Source organism: Balaenoptera acutorostrata, chromosome 11 (genome assembly GCF_949987535.1).
Source record: "Balaenoptera acutorostrata chromosome 11, mBalAcu1.1, whole genome shotgun sequence".
Lineage (NCBI taxonomy): Eukaryota > Metazoa > Chordata > Mammalia > Artiodactyla > Balaenopteridae > Balaenoptera > Balaenoptera acutorostrata.
In genome coordinates this window covers 21,672,326-21,699,105 of record NC_080074.1, presented here as the reverse complement: position 1 = coordinate 21,699,105, position 26,780 = coordinate 21,672,326, and the positions used below count along the sequence as shown (strand labels likewise).

Here is a 26,780-nt window from a genome sequence, read left to right as displayed (position 1 = left end):
GGCCATACAGAAATATGCAGGGAGCCAAATTTGTCCTTGGGCTGTAGTTAGCCAACTCCTGGCTTAACAGGATGCTCCCTATCAGCGCTTCAGGGCCACCTGCATCTCCTTGTATCTGAACTTGGAACTTCCCCATTGCTCCTACTCCTGCATTCTTCTGCACCTGTCTTGGGCCATGTTTCTTCATAAATTTACTCTGGTTTCTGTCTCTCTGAGATTCATCAACATTTCTGATACACTGACAGAGTAGTATTCAAACATTTTTATAGACTATGTTATTTTAATGAACTTTTATTTCACACTTTTTTTTTTTTTTTTCCAGAGGGAGTATAGAAGTTTGATGAATGCCCTTTGACTACTAAGTTGTTTGTTGATTTGCCTACTTTGGAGTGACATTAGGCAACTTCCAAAAATGATTCAAAGTCAGTTCTTTTTAAACTTATTTAAGAAAAAAAAATTAGAAATTATAGTGATAAAAGTAAGTGTTGGAAAATCAGGTAGACATTTTTTTGTGGCTCTCCCCCTAAGATAAAGGGGGAGAAAACCTTAAAAGCAACATTAACAAGAACTAAATAGTCAAGAATAATTTTTATCAACTGCATCTCAAAAGTTTGAGAGTTTGCTTTTTCAAAAACAATGATCTAAAACAGCTCCTGCCAGGTGATCAGGAGTCTATTACTGAGTTCTAAAAATTTCAGCAAGCAACTCAAAGAGAGGAATTGAGATCCTAAAGTCTAAGAAATTGTGTGATGGAGCTTACCTGGTTTAGTATTGGCAGCTGTTCTCTCTAGTTTGTGCTACTTTGCAGTTCTCTACCAGTGAGACAGAGGTGGAGCAGACATCTGGAGTGGGGAGGGAGAATAGGATGTTTCCGAAGAAGTTTTGGAGATAGGGATGAAACTGCGGAGCACTTCACATGCAAAATGGGATTTGGGGAGATTAATGTCAAAAGACAATTTTTAGAAATGTAATCTCCTTACTAGAAGGACAGCATAATATAGTGGTTAAGAGCATAGAGTTTGGAACTGAGCCTATCAGTGTTCAAATCTGAGCTCTACCATTTACTATCTGTAGGACCTTGAGCAAATTACTTAATTTCTGTGTAACTCAGTCTCCTTATCTATAAGAGAGATAAAAATACGTCTACCTCATAGGATTGTTATTAGTGTTAAGTGAAACACCATATGCAAAGTGTTTAAAAGTGCCTGCTACAAAATAAGTCCTGTAAAAGTGGATGGTGGAGTCCTTTTTATTCTATGGTCTGCTGAGGCAGAACTAAAGGCAGACTTTCTTTAGGCCGTATTGGATGTTAAGATAACTAATTCCTCAGTCCTATGTGTTTGTTGCTGTTTAAAAAGTCAGGAGACCCTTAGAGGTTTAAACGTCAACCAACATTTTATTGATTTCAAAGTAATGTGTGGCCTACTGTCAGTCCCTGGAGTCCAGTATGTGCATGTGTGTCTGTGTGGGCACGTATGTATGTATGAGTTGGGAGTAGGGTATGGTATGGGTTCTATCTGTATAAAGAAGCAGAAAAGCAGGACGTCCAATATTCTGCATAACTGAGGGATCCATTTTACCATCCTATAGCTTATTCTCGTGCCACCCCAGGAAGCCCCCTAGCGCTACACACTCCCCCAAGGGCAATGCCAGCCCTGTCTATTCATCTTCCATTACCAGGGAGCCTCTGTTCCTCAGTGAATTTCCTTTCCATTCATTTTCAAATGACTTTTCTGATATGGGCTTTGTTGAATATGCACAAGATAGAGGCAGAGTTATGTGTATGGATTGATTTGCATAAGTATAAATACAGTATATGTAGCCTTATTTAAATGATAGAATGATAATATTGTGTTGCCACCTCAGAGTGAAAGCTAATTAATTCAGCTATTGAGATGATAACGATTCCTTTCTCAGTTAATACCAGAGCAAAAAAAACCTGCAGAATTGTCCTAGCACTGTTCCTTTGATTCATCGTGGAATAAGGAATTTTATTTCAGTTCATTATTGAGCTATCAAGATCTATCATGGTTTTAAAGGGAATTGTTCCTGGGAGGGGCTGAAAATTAGTGGGAAGATTGACTCAAGTAAGCTAAAGTGGTCATTGAGATCAATCATTTGGTATCAGGAAAAAAGTTCTTTTTTCTTTTTTTCTTTTCTTGTCTTTCTTTCTTTTTTTGTCTGTAGTTTCTTTTGAATTGCATGATGTGGTGTTTGCACTCCCAATATCAACACTGATCTGAAGCACAGTCTTTTTTTAGACTTTATGTGGTTGGATTTGACATTTAGGAAAATGGTAATACCTTTCCTACTGAAAGTTATACCAGCTCACAAATTCAAAAGCAAGTCTATGACTTTTTTAACCTTGACATCTCTAACTTTTTCTTCAGCCTGTTTTCATATTGAGTTAGTTATCAAGTCCTGAATGTTCCTCTGTTTCCTACCCCCCCACCACCCCATATAGGTCAGGCATCAGTCACCCTCTGGCCATAACAGCCTCTTGCCTCCAGTCTCCGGTCTCCCTGTCCCACCTTTCTTGACCTTGCCCCAAGGAGTCTTCCCAACATGCAGGTTAGGTTAGACCCTCCCCTGCCAAAACCCTCTAAAGGCTTCTCTCTCTCTCTCTCTCTACTTGATATAAAGATTCAGCTTCTTTGCTTGGAGTTCAAGGGCATTTAACCATATTCTGTCCCACTACATGCCCTCATCCAGCTCCCACTAATTCTCCCCACACTCTACCCTCCCATCAAGATGGATTATCTACCCTTCCTTGGAATTTCCATAACTCCGTGCATTTGCTCATTTCCCAGACTGTCCTTCCTCCCTCAAAGTCCATGTTTCAAAATCCTACTTATTCTCTGAGGTCCAGCTCAAATTCTAATTCCTTCATGAGCTCTTCTGTGATTCCCCCTACTTGGAATTAATCAGGGCCATTCCCAGCCCATATAATGCCTTTTCCTCGGACACTAGACTTTTAGCTGATGGGAAATTGTCATATTATACTTATTTTACTAGGACAATTTTTATTGCCTTCTGCTTGGAAAATTGTCATAACAAATGTGCAGATGTCCAAGTCTATGATGCAATTGCTGTCTCCCTTTAATGTGGCGCACCCTTCACAGGCATTTAGTGTGGCCATGAAATGATCACTTTTTCATCTACATTCCAATAATTTATTACTTAATTAGCTATCCTATCACTCTACATTTTTATTGTGCTGTGATTTTACTTCTTTGTCTTCCCCCTAAGTTGGAAGCTCTGAGGGACAAGGAATGTTTTCTTCATCTTGGTATCTCCCTTGCATTCTCTGATGCAGCTTTCAGGTAGTAGATATTTAATATTAAGTTATTCTACTCTCTTGTGATGCAAGGGGGGCAATTATAGCACAGTGGTTAAGAGCATGGGCTTTGGTGCATGACTGCCTGGATTGGAATCTTTTTAGTCCAATTATTAACCATGTGATCATGGCCAAAATACTTAACCTCTCTGTACTTTTTTCTTCATCTGTAACATGGGGACACATAATATTATCTTCATCATGAAACTGATATGGAGATTAAATAACTAAATGCAGGTGAAGTGGTTAGAACAACAGAGAGTGGGTGCTTAGTAAATGTCAGCTGTTATTCCAACAGGCTGTTAAAATAGGAAGGACACTGCTGTCTCAATTTTGGCAAAGGCACAAAGACAATAGATGCTTCATTCCAAAGTGAGTCCATCTTGCAGTGGGTAGTTAAGAACTAGTTAAATACCTCGCTTACTTTGAGGGTATGAAGTGAGCAGGAGTTGGAAATTAGAGAGTGATCTTTAAAGATTTTGGAACATGTGATTAGTGTGCTAGGAATCCCACATTCCCATTGCAAAGGGGTGGGTGGGGTGTGGCTCTCTGCCCCTGGGGGCCAGTGCTGGAAAGTATGGGACTTTTGTGAGAATTAGAAAAAGGTGTCTCCCTTCCCCAGATAAAATCTGTACCCTAAGGAGGCCCTGCTGCCCCAGGCCCAATGGAAGGGTCTTCAACAGGATCACTCAAGGAGATTGACATGTATTCCCTGCAGCTGAGGGACACTGAAGACGGGCGTCTGACTTTCACCTGAGAAGTTGAAAGGGCAAGAGGGTGGGTGGCTGACTGCTCATAGGTAGGTGGGAGCAATTTTCTCTGAGTTTGTTGGAGCAGAGAAAACTGGCATGGGGTTGAGTCCATGGAGTGGAGGGACCTCAGAAGAAAGAGGACGCAGGTGAATTGCCAAATTCTTAGATGCTGAAGAAGGAGATGCAAGCCATGGGCTAGAAGAGAGACATATTTGCCCTCAACAAGGAACTGCAGAGGAAAGTATCCCAGTGATGGGAGGAGTTCTCAAAAGAACCCAAACCAAGGTAGAAAGAGTCAGTTTCCGAAGCTTGCTAGATACAAACCAGCTTCTAACAACACCAGGCAAGTAAGATCTTTCCTGTCACTTCTTCCCCTGCCTCCCCCAGCCCTCTCCTTATTCACCACTCCACCTCGACTCCGGAAGTGTCAGGAACCATGGTCATCCAGGTCTATGGGTGGAGGAGGAAGAGGAGAAGCAGAAAGGAGGCCAGTCAGTCCCCTCCCCACCTCCAGGCAGCTGAACTGTAGCAGCTGTAGCTGTGGCTGCATCCTCTCCGGGGAGACGTTTATTTTAAAGCACGGTTGGCATGTTTATTATTATACCAAGCTGCGTATATTAAGTACTGAATTGAAACCTCAATACTCACTTCCGAGTCTGACCTCTGCATCCAGAACTGATCATTCAGTCCGCCTCTCTGCCTCAGCACAGCCCAGGAACACGGAATTTCACTAGTTTGGTTGTTTGCCTCTCTTTGTTCTCAACCAACCTGTAAACTGTAAGAGGGCAGTGATACCTTATTCACCCCTGTACCACCAGCACCTAGAGCTCATTAGTACATAATGGTCTCCCAGTAAAGATACACTAATGAAAGTAATCTATCTTTTAAAACAAACCAAGATTTTTCCAAAGAGAGGCTATAATTCAAATGTGTCTTTATTTTTGAGAAATAAATCATTAACAACAGCAGCCATCTGTACCATGCAGCACAGCCAAAAGTACATTTGTCACCGATATGGTCAAGGATGGCCTGGGTGCCCCGCAGGGGTTCATGAGAAAAATGCTCTGGCATCTCTCAATCCAAGTGTGTTGTTAGGAACCTCTTACTTCTTTCTGTGTTTCGTCCCCAGGTTTCTTCAGGAGAAGCATTACCAAAAATGCCGTGTACAAGTGTAAAAACGGGGGCAACTGTGTGATGGACATGTACATGCGAAGGAAGTGCCAAGAGTGTCGACTAAGGAAATGCAAAGAGATGGGAATGTTGGCTGAATGTATGTATACAGGTATTCGCAACAAGCAATTAAATTCCACTAAAAATCTCTTAAGGAGGCAGATGTCAGGTAACTCACATGATTAGAATTGTATGTCACATATTAAAGAAGAGACTTACTAAGCCATCTAAGTTCTTGAAAAGTGTAATGAACCACTGAAATTGTCGAAACTGTCAGCTAAAGAGCTTATTATGCACCTGAAAGAAATAGCTGTGTTTTGGTGTCCATTGTTGCAATGAATTATACGTGAAGTGAAATGGCGTTAACATACAGTCAAAATAACATGTTTTAATAAGCTACAAAGAATGACAGTCTAAATATTTCCTCCAAATAGGATTTAATATCCTTCTTATTTATTGTTTAATCAGCATAAAAATTCACAGTTGTGGGAAAAATTAAGAATGCTCTGTAAGGTGTAACTGCCTGTGAATTGTCTAAATAGAGTTTTAAAACTAGTCATTTTAAGACTCCTTTTTCTCTTAGTGCGGCTTTGAACCAATTTGTATAGGTTTACACAGGAAATTAACTACTCCGAGTTTTAATATAATTCGGTCCTTCAATCAGATAAAGAGGCACTGTATTAACTGCTGGCTTTGTGAGAAACCATAATCTTCATCAAAATTTGGAATGCATGCTAGTACATAACATATTAATTTTTCATTCTGCAAATTCTACAGACCACTCAGATTCTGAGATATGTCCTATTCCTGCTCAAAACACAAATAATAGACAAACAAACGTCACCAAGGGGATGACAACATTCAGAGAGGGAATGCCACATGAAATAAAAGCCTTTGGAAGGTGACTCCAGTTCTATTGTTCCCCAACTGCAGGCAACTGGGATGGACCCAAAGAAATAACGCGTGCAGGAGGGGGGGAAAAATAGGTCAGTGTAAATAATCCAGCTCTGGATGGATGAAAATTTTATAGTGCCTGATCACAATCTCTTCTTAGCGTATATGAAACAAGAGACTGCGGTAGGGGCTGTGGCTGGAATCCAATCTTGCAGTGGAAACACTTACTTCGATCCTGGGTGGTTCATGTTCCTCATCACTTAAATATGAACCTGTTCCAGCAAAGTCCTGAGGACATTTTTCATGACTCCACCTACAAAAGTCTATAATGTTATTTATGAAAACACAAACTTATCTAGTAACAGATATAAGAGCTTTTGTATGATCCTATAAAATAAATGCCCTGGACAAAGAAACTCTTGGAACTTCGTTTCATTAACATTGAGAGAATAAGGAAGTTAAATAGGAACATGGGAGATTGTTCTTCATTATTTTAATAGTTCTGTTTAAGTGTAAATTTATGATGATATTGTATGATTATTCAAAAGAAAATTTCAAAGTCCCCTGGAGTTATTTTCATCTGTAACTATATTCTTAATCATTTATAAAGTTCTGAAAATTAACAGGACTTTAAAATTTTTCCCTAAAGGATGTTGACATCATTTTACTCAACACGTTTACTTTTGTGTTTAATGTGAAATTGGATCTACTTCTTACAGTACAGTTATGTAAACATCGATGGAAAACAATATTAATCCTATGTTTTGAAACACTAGCTTTCAAGGCCCCCTAGGCCAGGAAGAGGGTGAGTGTCATTCACCTTTTTTATTGAATACCTTACATTTGTACAATGCTCTGGTGTTACAAATTCTTTGCAGAAAGCTCATTTTAAAAAATGACCTAATGATATTTAATCTACAGAAAACTCTGTGGGGTAAATATTATTCTCATTTTACCAAGGAAGAAACTGAGGCTCACAGGAGATGCATTTCTTGTTCAAGGCCAAGTCTTAAAGTGTCAGTAGGGCTAGAATTAGCTCTGTGCTAAATGGCAAAGGAGAACTTTTGAGCCGACCACACCTCAGCCGCCTCGTGACCACACACCCAACAGGACTTTCCTTGGATGGCGAAGATTCTCTGTTTATGTTTTCAGGCTTGTTAACTGACATTCAGTGTAAATCTAAAAGACTGAGGAAAAACGTGAAGCAGCACGCAGATCAGACCATTAATGAAGACAGTGAAGGACGTGACTTGCGACAAGTGACCTCGACAACTAAGTCATGCAGGGTAATGACAGGCCAGCGCGTCCACCATAGCCGGCGGCCACTGAGCTTCTAGGATGTTGTGACTTGGGCGGGGGGCTTTCACACCAGGGCCACAGCCACAAGCAGAATTTCATTTCAAGTGTGCATCAAGTGCTTTTTAGTCAAGAGAGTAATACATGCTTCCATGTAAAGATTCAAAGGATAGCAGTTATGTAAACATGGATGAAGTAAGATAAGTGAAAGTTCTCCATCTCCCTGATCCCATTCTCCTCCTGCTTCCCAGAGGTAACCAGTGGGAATGGTTTGGGATTTAAAACGAGTGTCGATGACATTTTTTCCCCTGTCAGTGAGAAGGGAGGCTCAGACTGGAAAGGATGTGGACTCAATAGGGGTTTGTGGATTAGTCCTTATCAAGGGGTAAAACAGGGTGAATACACATCTGTGGGTCAATAGAGAAAGGCCCTTCTCCCTGAGGTCACAAATTATTCAAGAAATCCTTTGAGTGACTCAGGACAAAATAGAGGAACAGCATCTTGGATGCTTAGCCAAACGTGTTGTGATAATTCACAGAACATTTGGAGGAATTTTAATTTGCCATTAGTTGAAAAACCAATAATCCATGATTGATTAAGTCACACCCTTCTCAATATTTATTATACTTCTGACAAAGAAAATTTCATCCATGTTTAGTTTTGCAAATATGTTATTTTGTGTTCATTTCAGAAAAAATAATTTTACTTAAAAAGTACAGTTGACCTTTGAACAACTTGGTGGGGTAGTTAAGAATGTCCACCCTCGGGCAGTCGAAAATTCACATATAATTTCACAGTCTGGCCCTCCCGTAACCTCAGTTCTGCCCCTGTGAATTCAACCAACCACAGATTCTGTAGTGCAGTAGAACATGTTTAGTAAAAGAAATCCGTGTATAAGTGGACCCACGCAGTTCAAACCCTGTGTTGTTCAAGGGTCAGCTGTATTACTTTGTCATAGTGCTTCATCAATAACACTTTGGTAAAGGAAGCAATGAGTCGACACTATTATTCACACTCATCAAAAGATGCTAATCAGGGGGAAAGAGGTGTTTGTGGTCTGAATTGTCCAGATTGATGACTCACTACTTCAGGGGTTGGCAACATTTCTGTAAAGGGCCAGATATTTTAGGCCTTGGCCACATGGTCTCTATGAGAACTACTCAACTCTGCTATGGTAGTAGTCCTGATAGGCTTCATATCCTGATTATTATTTATTCACAAGAAATACATGAAAGGAATATTTTGTTATCCCTGTTTTATAGATAGGAAAATTACCCACTTGGGACAAATTTAGTGAAATGTGATGTGGCTTGCCCAAGGAACTAGAGAAAGCAATTACACATTATAACAGAGTGCATGCACAGTTTCTGCCATATTTAGGGCTTTTTTCAAAAATTTCTGCTAGTGGTTTACTCCAGATGAGAGTACACATGGGAAACATGCCTTATAACCAGCTTCCCTGACACCTTTCATTTTTTTGCCAGTGTAGGAGAAAACTGAACTCACCCCAGATCAACAGACTCTTCTTCATTATATTATGGATTCATACAGCAAGCAGAGGATGCCTCAGGAAATAACAAATAAAATTGTATGTACAATATCTGAACATACATGGGTTTAAAGTTAATATTTTCTGGAGTTTTACTACCTTGGGGGTCAAATTTATATATGAATATGTTATTTTAAATGATTAGGGCTTAGAATTTAAGTTGTACATTTAAACTTTTTGCAGCATTAAACAAAGAGTAAGAAGTCTCATACTTAGCTTGGCAATAGTAATTGTTCTCCAAGGATCTGAAAATTTTGAGCTGGGTCTTAAAATTTATTATCTAAATATGGTTCTATAGTCTAACAATTTTATATTGATATCTCCTTCTATGTACTTATCGTTTACTTTTTTCTTGAAATTTAGTTAAAAGAAGAATTCAGTGCAGAAGAAAATTTTCTCATTTTAACTGAAATGGCTACCAGTCATGTACAGATTCTCGTAGAATTCACAAAAAAACTTCCAGGTATTTTTACATGTTGTTACTTTTCTACTACACTGTACAATATTCTTGTGACATTGAGAGGCAGTTCTGTTCATTGTAAAAAGGGAATAATGCCACATCTGCTTTATAGCTTTTTATTTATTTACTTATTTTTTAAATTTTATTTATTTATTTATTTATTTTATTTTTGGCTGCATTGGGTCTTCGTTACCGTGTGCGGGCTTTCTCTAGCTGTGGCGGTCCTGGGCTACTCTCCCGTGCGGTGCACAGGCTTCTCATTGCGGTGGCTTCTCTTGTTGCGGAGCACGGGCTCTAGGTGCGTGGGCTTCAGTAGTTGTGGTACACGGGCTCAGTAGTTGTGGCACACAGGTTTAGTTGCTCCGTGGCATGTGAGATCTTCCCGGACCAGGGCTTGAACCCGTGTCCCCTGCATTGGCAGGCAGATTCTTTTTTTTAAATTTTATTTATTTATTTATTTATTTATTTATGGCTGTGTTGGGTCTTCGTTTCTGTGCGAGGGCTTTCTCTAGTTGCGGCAAGTGGGGGCCACTCTTCATCGCGGTGCGCGGGCCTCTCATTATCGTGGCCTCTCTTGTTGCGGATGGCAGGCGGATTCTTAGCGATTACCATCAAGGAGAGCGCGATTAAAGGCTAAAATTTAAAAAAAAACAAAAAACCACGTATACAAAGTGCTGTTGAACAGAGAGAAAATGATTCCTAATTGTATCTGAGAAAGACCGGGAAGCTTCAGAAAGAATCATATTTGAGTGTAAAAGAAAATATGAGTTTTCCCAGTGGTATGAAAGAGAAAGGGCATTCCAAGTCGAGAGATCTGCTTGTGAAAAGGTAATGAGGCATGAACAAGAATAGGATTATGAGAAATGGAAGAGAAGATTCCGTGTGGCTATAGAATAATGTCTGTTGTGGGCTCCTTGGTTAGACATAAGGCAAGTTGGTACCAGACTGATAAGGATGCCCTGGATGGTAAGAAGTTTTTGGTGGCTTTTTTTTTTTTTCTTTTTGAGAGGAACATAATGAGATTTATGTTATAGATATATGGCTTTATTGGGTTTGTATAAGATGGATTTGAATGGGGAGGGACTGCAGGCAGGGAGGGTCAGTTAGTATGCTACTGCACCAGTCCAGGTAGAGGGCTTGAAATAAAGCAATAGCAGTGGGAGAGAGAAGAGGAAACAAAATGAAGAGAGACTCAAAGATTGGTAGGGCTTGATGAACAAGTGTATGTATGGGATGAGGGAGAGGGACTTATCCATAGTCATTTAGATGGTGTCAGTACAGAAAGTGGAAGTCAAGGTTCTTGTCTCCCACTGCCACTCCTCCCTCATTCTTTCAGCCACATTATCAATGCTCTCTAAGCCAATAGGTTTAAGTTGTTTCAGTGTTTTTAAAATATTTTAGTACATTAGAATCCATGGTCTAGTAGAGTATAATAAATATCTTGTATAGCAGCATAACACTGTAATATTAAATTACAGAAGGTAACTTCTGATGTAGGATTGTAATTAGACAGTTTAATTTGCTTTCTTTTGTCAGCATTATGCTATTATTTTATTAAATGTGTCATGGATAGACATAAGCTTATATAAAAGTCATAAGATGTGGGGAGAAAGTTCTTACTATCAATGAAACATTAATATTCTCTCATTTATTTATTAACAATGAAAGAGAAACTTAATTTGTTATATGCTAATTTGGCTGAAGGCAATCATGAATTAAAAAAAGATTGTGCAAGAGTGATAACTGTGGGGGGAGAACTGGGAAAGGGAGAATATGATGTTCTTGGTTGTTTATGGGAAAAGGTTTTTCAGTTCAAATGGTCAGTTGGTATTGAATCAGGAAATAATTGAAGGCGAAAAAGTATCTTATTCATAAGAAGGTAACTTATCTGAAAGCAATGGCAATATCTTACACACTTCTTCATTTCCAGTGCCTAACCTATTTCCTGAGGGAGAGAAAGAGTACAATTAATGCATGTTTAACGAGTAAAGTAGAAGGAAAAAAATTTAAATGCGGCAGGAAATAAAAGGCAAGAAAACCTTGAGAAAGAAAAAAATATCTTTTAACAATAATTATAGAAATGACAACATTATTATATATAGTAATAATAGTGATATATAATACCGGTATGAAAGGGTGTTTTGTGAAAGACCCAGCTGAGTCACTGCTTTCAGCAGTTCATCGAGCATAACCTGTGCCAGGCACTGTCCAGGGTGCTGGAGACTCAGCATGGCTCCTGCCCTCAAAGGAGCTCTTAGGTTCTCGAAGGTAGTGACTTGTTGAAGAGTCATAATAAAAGACTCAAGTTCTCAGAACAGGGGAAGGTTATTCATTATCAACAGGAAAAGAGAGGGTCAATGCAGAGCTGCTACTTAGAGAAAATGTTCTGCTGCTCTCATTGATCAGGCGTTTGTGACACTGAGGTGAAAATGAGACTTTAGGACTGATTTAAGTTTCTAGGTTATATTTTAGGAAGAGAAACAAAGGGGTGATTCAGAATCTTGGGTAGAGGGAGACAGGAAGTATAGTTTGAAAAAGCCTGTTCTTTACTCTCACAATCTGATTTTATACTTGGGGAAAAATGCAAATTATCGAAAGGGACTTAAATATTTGCTTGTCAACATAGGGGTTGAATTTAGAAGATCAATGGACTTTGATAAAAAGTCCTACCAGATACTGCTGAACTGAATGAATAAGCATTTTCAGAACTCTAATGGACAACTGATGAATTCATAAAAGTGCTAACAAAAGATAAAGATAAAAAAAATTAATTACATGGGACTGAGTGAACTGATGAGGATGATTATAATTTTTGTAACTTTCTGTTTGAATAAAAAAAGAAAAAAAAAGTCCTACCAGAGACCTTTCCAAACATCCTTAAAATCATGCCTCAGAGAGCTGGACCATCTCGGAAGGCAGGCTCAGCAGGCAGGAAAAGAAGGAAATTTTCACCCCATTTTTAAAGTTTTGTATAGAAAAACTCCAAATACATTGGTACCCATTGTAAGTAATTCAATCATGCAATTCAAACAATGCAGAAATTTATGGACCAGAAAGTTAAAGTCCCCTTCACAGCCATCTGTATCATCTTTATTATAGGCAACTATTGACAGAAGTCTGGTTTGATTTCTTTCATATATTTTAATCTATACACACATACACATACATAGATTTTTTTTTAACATGTAAGTGAGATTATATAGTACATATTTGTTTGGGGGTATCTTTTCTTCTTTAACGTCTTGCCATATATGTAAATCAGCCTCATGCTTTTAACAGTTGCATGGTATTCCATTGTAATAATAATAGTTAACATTATTTAAGTATTTGCTGTATGTCAAGAACTGTACTAAGCATTTAATATGATTGCCTCATTAATACTTCTGCCAATCCTAAGGGGTGGGTGCTTTTATAATCCGTATTTTGGAGATGAGGAAACTGAGACACTAAGAGATTGAGTACATTTCCCAAGACCACAAAGATAGTAAGTGTCAGAGACAGAATTTTATTCTAGGCAATCTGATTTTAGAGACCTTATTTTATACTGCCCTCCTATGGATCTACCATAATTTATTTAAGTAATCACCATTAATGGACTCTTGCTATGTTTTCAGTTCTTCAATTCATTCATTTATTCATTGAGCAAGTATTTTTGAATGCCTACCATCAAGGTAGTGACTTTTAATCCTTAGCATTACTCTCTTCTCTGAACTCCATTGTTATTTAATGTTTTTCTAGGGCATTTAGACCCTGATGGCATTAGTTTATCTCTATTTGTGTTTTGTGTGTCTATGTGTCTGTGTGTACATATATGCATGTAAATTTGTGTTTGTTTCCCATTCATTCATTTAGTCATTATTAACTTGCTGAATAGTCATTATTCAACAAATAATTCTTGGATACCTATTATATGCCAGGCACTTGGGGTACAAAAGTGAATAAAACAGGCAAAGTCTCTGTCCCCAAGAAGTTTATACTCCAGGAGAGGTGGCAGATAATTAACAAATAAGCAAATAAACTTATAATATCATGTCAGGCAGTAGTAAGTTTTATGAATGAAAATAAAGCAGGTAGGGACTAGTGAGTGCTATTTTAGGTAGGGTCACCTTGAAGCAGAGGCCTGCATACACTGAGGGAGTGGGGCATGGGGATAGCTGGGGAAGAGCATACACCCTGAGGCAAAATCAGACTTGTGTGTTCACCACAGAGCCAGAGGTCTGTGTGACTGGAGCACAGTAACGGAGGAGGAGGTGATGAAGGAGAAAGTGAGGTCAGAGAGGCCGCTGGGGACTATAGCATGTAAGCCTGCATAAGGACTTTGGATTTTCTGGGCAGTGTTATATTTCTTCAGGTCATCAGTTTTTTCCCATATGTCTCTGATTTTCCCTACCCCACATGCACAGCGCTGAGCTCAGAGCAGATACCTCAGCATGGCCCTGATTGGTTTTTTGGCGGGCAGGGTGGAATGCTACCCATTCTTCACATTGATTAAAGACTCACGAGTTGGCCAAATATTCATTGAAACCTCTGAATACATGTAAAATGTTTTCTGGCTTGTGGATGCTTCCATTCTGCAGAGTTGACCCTCTCTGACCCTCTCTGATGTGACAAGATATGACTAAAATAATGGCTCAAAGAGAATCTACTTTGTCTCCAATATTTCATCTGAATCAGCCTGTCTCTTCCATAGTATATAAGTATACATATTCGGTATGGACTTGATATCCTCTTTAGTCTGAACTTGTTAAATAAATCCTGCTCAATGAAGATAAAAGTCAGCTTCTATTTGGGGGAGTACAATAGATACTTATTGACTCAGTTTAACTGCTCAATCTTAAAACAATTACAAAATCACTTTATGGAAAGGATTTATCAATGGGGATGATGGTGATGATGAAATATTGTTATACAACATTCACAATTTTTGATACTGATTTGATTATCATCTTCACTCAGGGTTTCAGACATTGGACCATGAAGATCAGATTGCTTTGCTGAAAGGGTCTGCAGTTGAAGCTATGTTTCTCCGTTCAGCTGAGATTTTCAGTAAGAAACTTCCAGCTGGACATGCTGACCTATTGGAAGAGAGAATTCGAAAGAGCGGTAAGTAATTTGGCTAATGGTAAAAAGTTTGTTCCTGCAAGTAAGAATTTGTACATCCCATGAAGGCAGGCCTCTTGCCTATCTTATGCAGTTATATGCCCATTGTGACTAGCATAGAGAATGACACTAAAAAGAATAGATGGGAATTTAGTGACTTGGTTCAAAAATTCTTGTTGTAATAGCAAAATACCAAAAATACTCTTTTCACTGCATTAAGATGAAGGACCAAAGGAGAAATTTTTTAAAGATTGGAATATTACTCTGATTTTTAAAATAGCATAAAGGAGCTGGGATTATTCAGTCTAGAAAAAGATTCATTTATTCAAAATCTTCAGGTGTGAATGACTATGTATCAAACTATTATCCATCTCGATGCAAAGCAAAATAAGAAATAATACTAATAGCAACATTTATACATCATTTATTAGGTTTCAGACACTGTTCTGAATACTTTATATGTATTAGTTCATCAAATCCTCACAAAAATCCTGTAAGTTCTGGTATTATTCCCATTTTATAGATGAGAAAACTGAGACAGAGAGTGGTTAAATAACTTTTCCAGAGCCAGACATGAAGCCTGACTTCAGAAGCCATATATATTAACCACTATACTCTACTGCCTCTCAAGAAATAAAAATGAAATAATGAGTGACTAACACAATTTAACTTACTATGGAGGAATACTGTGACAGGGAGGGTATGGAGATGACAATGTATGGTCTTTGTCCTCCAGGAACTCACAGACTAGTGGGGAAGGTGTACAAGCAAGTGATTCTAAATCAATGTGCAGTGTAATAGGGACTATAAGGAATGTGTATGTAAAATGAAATTGAAGCGTAAAGACGTGCCTGCCTTCCTGTGAATCTACTTGGTGAGTCACAAAAGGCATACAAAGCTGACAATTGGACCATGGAGGATGATTAAGAACTTGTCAAGCCACAAAAGTCTGAGAAAGGCATTCCAAGAGATATAGCCATTATAACATAATAATATAGAAATTGCAGGTGCAAAGGTGTGGAGAAATGAGAGAGCATCTATGTATAGAACTCACAAATACCTTGATATTGCTGGAAAATAATATTTGTGGAGCTGAAAATGTGGTGAGTACTAGATTATTAAGGAAGGCAAATGCCACAAAAGTACCTTTAGTTCTTATATAATGGGGATTCTTGGTAACATTCTGAGCAAATATGATATGACCATAGCAGTACTGTGGAAGATCTTTCTAGCAGTAATGTGAAGGAAGGTTTGGAGGAATTGAGACCAGAGGCACGTCTCTATAAAGAGACCAATGCAATAACTAGGTGAGAAAACATGAGGGTCTTGCAGGTTAAAAATATGTAGCAATCAAAAAGAAAAAACCTTGCTTGAGAACATAAGTTTCAGAACTTGTGATACTGCAAGTTTCAGAAGAGTTCAAGAATGAAGTTTTCCAGAACACAATCTGCATGAATAAAATGCATGGCTCCAGCTCATAATAAGATACTTTACCCAAACATCAACCACATATTGTGACAATAAAAACCATCCAAACTCACATGCTGCTTCGTACTTTATTATCTACAATGATGCTTCCATTTATTAATATTTATGAATTTGTTTCTTCCAGTGGATTTTCAGAACATTGCCTCTTCCCCACACCACAGAAAAAGCTGATCTTGCAAGATGACCTTTCAGAATAACTTTTTATTTTTATATAAATATAACACATTCTTATTTCTACTGTACATTTAATTCCAGAATAACATAACATTTCAAAGTTACCCTGTTTAAGCCTACAGAACTCTTTAAAGAACATCATGTGAAATTTCTTTTCTTGTTCTTCAAATTCATACTCTTTTGTTTGCTTTTATCAAATCCCATCATATATACAAAGATACTGTCTCCTGATACACATTTACTTAGTGAGGGTTACAGGGTTTATTTATATTAATTGAGGCTTCAGAACACATATCTGATACAACCTGTGGCTGAGTTGTCTCTACATAATTCTAGTGCATCCATTTTTTTATTCCTAATGTGGTATTATGCAAAAGTCATTTATAAGCTGGAATTTTTAATAAATATCGGAATAATCATATGATACCATAAAATATGATAGAACTGAAAAGGGCTTGCTAACACTGAATGAGTTTACATTTTAGCATTAAGGAAATTAGCAATAACTTCTCACAGACTTAACAGAACAACTTGTTCTATGTTCACTTCAAATACAAATAACCTCTGAAATTTATAGTATTTTTCGGCCTTTTTTGATTCCCCGCAACAGACATGAGTGAAATATTCAATTCAGTAAGTGTTTATCAGGATGAAAGTATACCTTGTAATTTTACAATGATTTGCTTTTACATGCATCATCTCCTTAGTATTTCCAATGGCCCCTAAATGTGAGTGCTATGCTCCCATTTTATAGATGGGGAAACAGGCTTAGATAGGCTAGGTGACCTGCCCAAGGTCATACAGCTAATCAGTAGACTGCCAGGAGGTGAACACAGGTGTTCTACTCAAAGCCCAGTACTATTTCTACACATTGCACCTGTCACTCACTAAGATATAATATTTGCCCAACTGTCAGCTGGTAGGGAATAGTAAGACCCAGTAAGACATGGTTCCTGCCTTTTGGTTGAGTGAGAAAGCATAAGCAGCAGCTAGCAATTTGAAATTGCTTTTAAGCAAATGATAAAATGAATAAAGACAATGAGTTCAGAGGAAGGAGAGATGCTTATTAGAATGATGAAGTTGTAGTAGATAGTAAAATATACTGTACATAGTATATTGTGCTTACTTTTTCTGCTCTTTAAATATATATGATTTTGCTGCTTTAACCTTGGCAACTTGTGCAAAATGAAAACAATAAGAACTAAATTCTCTAATGAAGCCCATATAAGCTGATTATCAGTTCATAGACAGTCTTTGAAAGAAAGGTTGGAAATGTACAGAAACAAATGACAATATTTATGAGAAAGTTTAATTTAAGAATTAGAATTCTTACCAACTCTCATGTTGCTTTTTAAAGTTGTCACACAGTAATTTTGGCATGGGCAAATTTGGGAGTCAAACTATAGGAAGAAACCTCTTCAAAGTAAAAGAGATTATTAAAGTAATAAAAGCGTCAGTATTTCCATTGCCCCTCAGCAGTATTCCCCAAGCCTTCTGTACGTGACCAGTTTAGGACATTATGTATTTATTTATGTATCTGCCTTCTCCATTAATCTGTAAACTGTTTGAGGACTTTTCCCAGAACCATCACAGTGCCTGGCACAGATGAGGCACACAAAAATTTGTGAATTTCGTTGAGATGAATCTGGAACTTGACAGTCCAAATCCTGGCAACTCTTAAGCATCATTATCCTAAGATAAATTTGAGCCAGTAGGACTACTGGAAAGTATGTTCTTTATTAAATATCCTAAATATTTTACATTGAAAGCAGTTATTTTTTGAATTGCTACTGTGATGGCAGCTTTTTACTCAAGGCCAACAGTATGGTACAAATGACTCACTGAGTGGAGGTTAGCAATTGAAACAGAGGCCAAGGTCCAATCTCTTAGCACCAAGAGAATGTTTCCATTGTCTGAATGGCATCCTTTCCCCTAGCACATCTCACAGCTATGTAACCTTCATCGCTAGGAACAAACAAAACATAACATTGCCTAATTTAACAAGCATTTATTAATCTCCTACTCTGTCTCCAGCAGGACGATAGTTACTAAGGATACAGAGAAGAATAAGAAACATCTTTATTGGTCAGGCAGTCTGCCAGGCATTGGGAATACCGCAGTTGACTCCTGCTCTCATAAACTGGATATGGTATTTCACAGTCTAATGGGAGGGAGAGATATGAATTGTGAGAGGTGCAATAGAATTGAACATAGAGAAGGGAGCAACTAATTCTACTTCACCGTGACAGGTAAAGCTCCACAGAGAAAGCAAAATTTGAACTTGGCCCTGAAACATGGGTAGGGTGTCCTAGCCGAACAAGGATGCCTTGTATATGTGCACTTGTGTATAATACACACACATACACACCTTGGCTTTATTTTTGTCCCCAATTAAAATAACTTAAAAGAGCATAGTGTTAATTCTATCACATGGTTATTCTCTCAGAGAATATTTCTTATCACTGGACAATTAATTTACCAATCACAGACCTCTTTTTTTTTTTTAAGGCAAACAAGAAACAGAGAAGCAGAAACAATGGTTTTTTACAACTGAACATTTCCATGGTAGTCTTTGTGATTAAGTTAGAAAATAGCCCCCTCTTGCGACCAAAAATCAACTAATTGGACTTAAGAGTAAGTTTCAGAAAGGAGGAGTAAACAGGAAAACAGGAAAAGACTGCCCCTTCAGGACGATGCTATTGCTACATTTCTTAGGTTAGAAATTGCTGGCTCATAAACACTTAAAACACCCCTTTGTTTATGTTGGTGTGATTAATTCTGATTATTGACTCTAATTCCAAAAGCAGGTTTATATTTTATCTATCCTGTAGGAAAATAATTTTTTTAAACTCTTCTATTATTTATTTTCTACATTTTTCTCTATATTCACTGTTGTTCTTTACAATGTGCACAAGACAAACAGTTGTAATAAACATTTTAACCTGTTTTTTTTTTCCCCAAAAATTATCAATTGCAGTTAGATAGCTAATGGAGGTATCATCTTTGGAGGGTGAGAGAGGATTTAGAAAAACAAATAAAATAGAAAATTAGGTAGTCAAAGATGATTTCATAAATATTTTCAAATCTGTTGCCTTTAATCTTATCTCCAAACCCTTATATACTATTTAAAATAATGACACAGTCGTGAATTATTATTTTAGGTAACCACAATTAACGGGTGTAATACCCAACTATTGAAGACTGCCATTTTTTGAAGATGAAAAAGAATACCTTTATTAACAAATACAGATCTCAGCTTAGCTTTAATACCTAGAGAAAAATACTGAGGCAAATCACTGATCAGCCAATTTGTATTCATCCCTAGCAAACTGCAGAATGCAAAAGCCAAACAAAAACAAAAATGTAGCTTTGTAAACACAAAAGTACATGAGCTTAATCGAAGGTTAAGATGGAACTAATGTGTTGACCCAATTCTCCTGAATAACAACATTAATAGTTCTTTTTATGATTATTTGCTCTAACATTTATTGAGGGTTTACTATGAGCCAGGCATGGTGCTAAGAACTCTACATATATTATCTCATATAATACTACTGATATAACTCACATTTCACAGATGAGGGAACTGAGGCTTAAAGAGTTTAAGTAATGTGCCCAAGATCAAGTCATAGGTCAGCTTTTAAACTCAGGCTTACTACCTCTTAACCACTATGTTTGTTGGAAACCAGGACTAGTAGTCCCAGCCTCACACACTCCAACCCTCTGCATTTTAAGTTGTATCTCGTTTGGTCGTGGGTATTCAGTTCAGTCTGTAACAGCTGGATAGAGGGCAATCTTCCACATGGTGTCATCCCCAAGTTGCTCAACAAAGACACTGTCGTTAAGAGAGCCAACTGGGGTCGATTAAACGTCAAAGGAGAAGAAAGTGTGCTACTTTGACTAAAGAGAGAAAGGCCAAGGATTCTGTTTGAGAAGATTCTTTAGATTCATCTAAAGGTGAGGATTCAGGCTTTCTGATCCTGTGAAGTATAATATTAGATGATAATTATACTCTTTAGCATCTGGAATCCAACTTTATTCTGGTGTGTTTCAACTGAAGCTCTAAGGCTTTTAGGTCGGGCTTGGGATGGAATAGAGTAGTCTATTCTAGTGTGGACCAATTCTGGGAAACTCATTCTCATCTTAATTCATCCATAAGTCACAACACGCCTTTTTGTTTTTCTTTTTTTTTCTGTCTGCACAATTCCCCAGTCAAAGCTTTTCTGGAGTGGAGCCATGCACAGAACAGGCACCAAACTAATAGGTGTTGAATGATTGGGGGAAGTGGCACAAAGGAATCTTAAATTATGAAGAGGAGTTAAGTTATAAAGGAGAAGGAAGATATTCCAAGTAGAGAGAACATGTACAAAACTGGGCAATAAGAATTGTTTAGGGAACTCCAAGTGCCTGAACATGTCTGGAGTATAGGCTGTGTGATAGAAAGATAGTACCCCTTAGTCACAACTAAGAGCCAGGACTCTGGAGCCTACTAGCTTTGGTTTGAATCCTGGTTCCACTTCTCACCAGCTATTAGAAAGATTAAATGAGTTCTAGCATAAGAAGTGCTTAGAACAGTGCCTAGTACATAATGAGTACTCAGTAAATGTGAACTCCTATCGCTATCATGTGGGTGAGTATTGGGTGGTGGGAGAGGCAGGGGATGGGTCCAGGAGTTTCCTATGTAAAAAGGAAGAACATTTATGCCAAAAGCCATGGAGAGTTTTTGAAGGTTTGTAAGAATTGGGGAGACAGGGTGTGGTTTGAATTTTAGAAAGGTGATTCTGGAATGGATTAAAGAGGACCACACTGAAGACAGGAAGACCAGTAAGGAGGCAACTGGAGTAATCCAGATGAAAAGAAAGGAAGACTTAAACTAGGTCAACCAGATGCAGTGAAGAGGGGAGGGAGCACCAAGTGAGAGTTAGCTGGTCAAATACGCAGGACTTGACTCAATCCAGGCACTGGACTGAGTTAGAGGAAGGCTGAATCTTGGTTGTCAGGTGGTGACAATTGGATGGGTGAGGATACCAATCACTGAAAATGGGAACATCAGGAAAGGAGTGGATTTGGAGGAAGATGGGGAATTTAGTTCTATACATGGTGTCTTTGATTTTGGACACACCAAGTTTGAAGAGAAGGGCCAAGTACCATTGCCTAATAGGCAATGGATAAACAGGTTTGGTACTTCAGAGAGAGATCAGAACTCTGATAAGAATTCTAGCCAATGTATTAAGTAGAGTTTATATTTCTGGACTGAGGAACAATAAATTTTTGTTGGTTAACATGCTGTCTATGTCTTGATTATAGATAGTAATGTTAAAAAGATTAACTAAAGCCCATCTAGAACATGGTGAAGTTCAGAGATTCTTTTGGCAATTCGAGAACATTATCATTTATTGTTACACAGTAGTGACTAAAACAAAGGCACTGCCAAAATCAAAGACATACAAATCGCTGATTAGGTTATATTTTGAGGATTTTAACTGATCTTCTTTGCAATGCCTCACCTTCGGCTGGGACATTTAATATATAGTCATTATTTAAATGTGGCTGGGACGTTTATCAAATGTCTACATATGGGTATAAATATTAACATGTATGTATATATATATGTTTGTAATTTTACACTTTTCAGTCATTCAAAAATTTTACTATGCCTCTGCAATTTTTCAACTTTCCCCCATAGGTATCTCTGATGAATATATAACGCCTATGTTTAGTTTTTATAAAAGTGTTGCAGAATTGAAAATGACTCAAGAAGAGTATGCTCTGCTTACAGCAATTGTTATTCTCTCTCCAGGTAATTTCAATGTTACATTTTTATTTTTATGCCATTTGTTGGTTTTCCCCTCAAGTATAGTAGTAATATTAAAGAAAATCTTGGATAAAAAACATAAAGAGAAAGTAAAATGGCATATAATTCCACCAGTCAAATTGAACCATTGTTAACATTTCAGTGTAGTTGTTTTCAGCCTTTTTCTAAACATCATACTCATTCATTCAGTAATTTCATTTTGAACACCTTATATGCACTAAACATGTTTCTAGACATTGTGGGACATAGCAGCAAAGAAACAGGCAGGATACAGCTACATGGAGCTTACATACTAGTAGGGTGAGAAAGACAGTAAATAAAGAAATGAATACAACTAATTTTCAGGAGGTGGTAATACTACAAAAAATATAAAGATGTGGGTATAAGGAAAGAAAGTGGCAGCAAAATGCTGTTATAATCAGTGGTCAGGGAAGGCTTTTTTAAGGGGTTGAAGTTTGAGCAAGGACATAAATTATATACTTTTAACATAATTAAGAACGTACTGTCTTTAAGTGTACTTTTCCCATGTCATTAAATAATTATATTGGTAAAAGTTTGTTGTAATATGTACATCATATTCTATTGTATGATGTACAGTCATTTACTCAGTTGTTACCATGTTTTGATATTCAGGATGTTTCCAGATTTGTTGTTGCTGTTGTTTTAAACAATGTTACAATGAATACCTTTGTACATAAAATTTGTCTATATTTTTGATTAATTATTTGGGAGTAAGTGATGCCATGTTCATGATTTGTAAAGCTTAATTACAACGATAGCCTTAAACCACTTTTATACATGATACTGAGGCAGAAGCTAGTTGTTAGTTTGTTTTACCATAAGAAATTATAATTTAAAAAAGAAAAACTTTTCAGTGGTACATACTAAAGTTACACACAGTTATACCCTATAACCCAGCAATTCCAGAATAGAACCACCAGAAATGATACTTATGCCCATCATAGAGTTTACCTTGAGTGCGTTTATTACCTAGTCCAACCTCATACTGCTCCCTGCATGATGGGCCAATAAATCAAGAGACGAGGTGTTGGGACAAGGAACAGCAACTTTATTTGGAAAGCCAGCAGACTAAGAAGATGGTGGACTAGTGTCCCAAAGAACCATCTCACCCGAGTTAGAATTCAGGCTTCTTTTATACTAATAGGGGAGAGGGTATGGCTGGTTGCTGCAAACTTCTTGATGCTGGAATCCTTTGTTCTTGCAGCTGTCCAGGTATGTCTGGTCACAATGTTCCTATAAACCTCCAAGGAGATAAATGTTAGTCTCTGTTCTGCAACTTTTTATCTCTATATGAATGGAAAAGTGTTACACCTTTAAAGGTCAGAACCTTGAGAATGGGATATCTTATATATTTCAGGCTGTAGGCAACATTCTTTCACAAAAGGCACAGAGCCAGCATGACTAAGCACAAGCAACAGAGCACAAGGGTTAGAGCTAAAGGAATAGATTCAGTATGGAGTCTTTCTGGTACACATTGATTGGAAGGAGAATATAAGGAGGCCTCTGGGGGGCAGTAAAGGTCTTATAGCTTGATCTAGTTGTGATTACACGAGTCTAAATACGTGTGTGTAAAAATTCATCAATTTGAACACTTAATTTGTACATTTTAAGTGTACATTTATAACTTACACTTCAAAAACATTAACATTACTGTAATTATGCCAAATTATTACTTTTCCACTTTTTTGTCATTTTATTTTAAACTTCTAAACAGACAGACAATACATAAAGGACAGAGAGGCAGTAGAGAAGCTTCAGGAACCACTGCTTGATGTGCTACAAAAGTTGTGTAAGATTCATCAGCCTGAAAATCCTCAACATTTTGCCTGTCTTCTGGGTCGCCTGACTGAGTTGCGGACATTCAACCATCACCACGCAGAGATGCTTATGTCATGGAGAGTGAATGACCACAAGTTTACCCCGCTTCTCTGTGAAATCTGGGATGTGCAGTGATGGGCATTTCAGGGGCAGGGTCTAGCTCTTCATTTTCCTCATAATATAAATCCTATATATAACTTTCCTTTATTTCATTTGTACCTGGTTTTATGCAAGAATTCTCATCAATATTTATGTGGTAGTTATATAACCTCCACAATTGTAAATGTGGGGCTAGGTTGAAATACTTTCTCTACATTGTATTCTACAAGGCTTCAGGGAATCTTTCATTCAAATTGGTATGCCCTGTTTGCCTAATTAAATTAATCATTACTTCAAGTCTATCTGTTGAAATAGGGAAAATCTCATCTTGCTCTTCATCTTACCTTACTGCATATATTTTATTAAAAGGTTGTGTTCAATTTGGGCAATAAACTGAACATAATGGCAACAGGCTTTTCTTTGGGAACAAAATTTGAAAAATATACAACTTATTTCTTTAAATGATGAATGGCATCCTATTGAATCTGAGGGGGTAATTTCCACAAAGGTAAATTCTTAATACATAAATTGTGCTTTTCTCATCCCTGGAAGCCCTGGTGAATATTCATTCATTTTCCATAGCCCCCTGATCATTTCATATTCTTTGAAGTTCAAAGAGAATAGCATACAGAAAAGTTAATTATTCTCACATAAAACATTCCCTCAAGCAATCTCTTTCCTTAGTTAGGGTCTTGAGGCAGCATTTACAAATTCAGAGTACGCAGATAACTCCAGTGATGGGACATTCCATTTAGTCTCTTAAAAGTGCTCACTATTGGCTTTAGTGCATATAATTAATCATTTTTTGTTTGTTTGTTTTGTTTTTGGAAAACACTCCTTCCGCCGGGTGCACAGCTGTTGTATACTTCCCCCAAGGCAGGATTAGTTCATTTCCTTCCTTCATTGTTATACTGTTGCATTCTTCTCCCCATTATCCTTTGGTGAATACAATAAAACACCTATAAGTAATGGGCTTATATGTCCCTTTCTCCTGAAATCAGCCAAAATGGAGCTTGCTTAGCAAGCAAAGAGGTTTTCATATTAAAATATTAGGGCAACCCTGAAGTCCTAAAAATGGCTAGTCAGTAGAAAAGGGAGTGAGTTGGGGCTAACATTTGTTGGATTCCATTTGCTACAACAAAAAAGACTTGAGTCCCCACTAAGTAAGATATTGTTGCTAATTTCCATAGGAGATACAAAGATGATTAAGACACAGTAACTGCCTGGAGGGGCTTACAAAGAAGAGCAAAGTGCTGTGGGCTCACCTGAGAAAATCTCAAGGAGGAGGTGGCATTTCCCCTGGGCTTGGAAGGATAGTCAGGACTCCATGGGTCAGGGTAAGAGGGGAGGGGATTCAAGGTGAAAGGGGTGGCAGGAGCAAAAGAAGGGAGAAAAGGGAGTTGTGCAGATGTTAAAAGACCACAAGTAATCTGGGCAAGAGAGGGAGGGTGCACAGTACCTTTGTAAGCCACAGTTTCACCACTGCAAAATGAAGATCTCAGTACCCACCCGCTAAAGGGATTTAGCTGATGAATGAAGAGCAAATGGGACATTGCAGACCCACCAGGGAAGAGGGTGGTAAGGAAAGGACATTTAAGACAGAGAAGTAAATTTCTGAATGCCTGAGGGAGTAGGTCCAGTTTGGGGAACTGAGTGTAGTTTGGGGTTTCCAGATCATAAGGCATCTGTGGGGAAGGTGGTGGGAAATGAGCTGGGACTAAGGGGGCACTGTAGACAGAGCTAGGAGTTAATCCTGTAGGTCTGGATTTATGCAAGTGGTTAAGACCTTATAATAGCAAGTAATAATGCTTCTTATGTGGAAAATGAATTGTGATATAATGAGAAATATACATTTGGTCTTTGTCCCCAGTTTCTGACAGAGAGCTTCTAAAACGCTTGGCATTTCCTGAGCAATAGGAGCATCTTTCATTATTCCTAACAAGACCCTTTCAACCATACCTGAGTTTACGCTAATAAGGTGACTCTTGGGAATTCCCTGGTGGTCCAGTGGTTAGGGCTCTGCGTTTCCACTGCAGGGGGCATGGGTTTGATCCCTGGTTGGGGAACTAAGATAACACATGCCACTTAGCGTGGCCAAAAAAAAAAAAAAAAAAAGGGACTCTTGGTGGGCCCCTAGATGCTTCAGGATGGGGGATGGCTGCCAGAGGAACCAACCATGTGATTAGAGGGTTAGAACTCTCAGTCCCATTCCTCAACCTCCAGAGAGGGGAGAGGAACCCAGAGATCGAGGTCAATTAGCGATGGCCGATGATTTAATCATTCATGTCTGTGTAATGGAACTTCCAATTAAAAAAAAAAAAACCCTAAATGATGAGATTTGGAGAGCTTCTGGGTTGGTGAACACATCGAGGTACTAGGAGGGTGAGGTGCCAGAGCATGGAAGCTCCACGCCCTCCTCCCTATGCCCTATGTCTCTTCCACTGGACTGTTCCTGAGATGTAACCTTTATAATAAACTGGTAATGGTAAGTGACCTGCTTTCCTGAGTTCTGTGAGCCATACTAGCAAATTAACAAACCTGAAGAGGGAATCATCTGCAAATATCTTATTTCCAAATAAGGGCACATTCTGAGGTTCCAGGTGGACATGAATCTTGGAGGGAACACTATTCAACTCACTATATAGATATAATATTTTAGTGTTAATCACAACTGTTGTTATCATACAATTTTATATCATTGAATTACTTACGGATATTTGTTCATGTAAATCAATAACATTCCTTTATAATAGAACTTAGGCTTGTTTTTAATGTAGTTGGCTCTCAGATCATCTGCTGAATGAGTA

The 26,780-nt window shown here is 38.0% G+C and overlaps 1 protein-coding gene across 4 annotated transcripts in view; it reads left to right on the top strand.

Moving 5' to 3' along the window:
- The window catches only part of NR1H4 (nuclear receptor subfamily 1 group H member 4), a 70,134-nt gene extending 45,752 nt beyond the window's left edge, over positions 1-24,382 (top strand). For 2 of the 4 annotated variants that reach the window (XM_007165822.2, XM_007165820.2), the window contains 7 exons: positions 5,219-5,371; positions 7,306-7,439; positions 8,939-9,037; positions 9,362-9,461; positions 14,415-14,561; positions 21,907-22,020; positions 23,771-24,382. In XM_007165822.2, coding sequence (XP_007165884.1) covers positions 5,219-5,371; positions 7,306-7,439; positions 8,939-9,037; positions 9,362-9,461; positions 14,415-14,561; positions 21,907-22,020; positions 23,771-24,009 — 986 coding nt within the window. In that variant the 3' untranslated portion in view covers positions 24,010-24,382. The remainder of the gene's footprint in view (positions 1-5,218; positions 5,372-7,305; positions 7,440-8,938; positions 9,038-9,361; positions 9,462-14,414; positions 14,562-21,906; positions 22,021-23,770) is intronic. The other 2 variants (XM_007165823.2, XM_007165821.2) reach the window with 1 other exon arrangement.
- Positions 24,383-26,780: the final 2,398 nt, after the last annotated feature.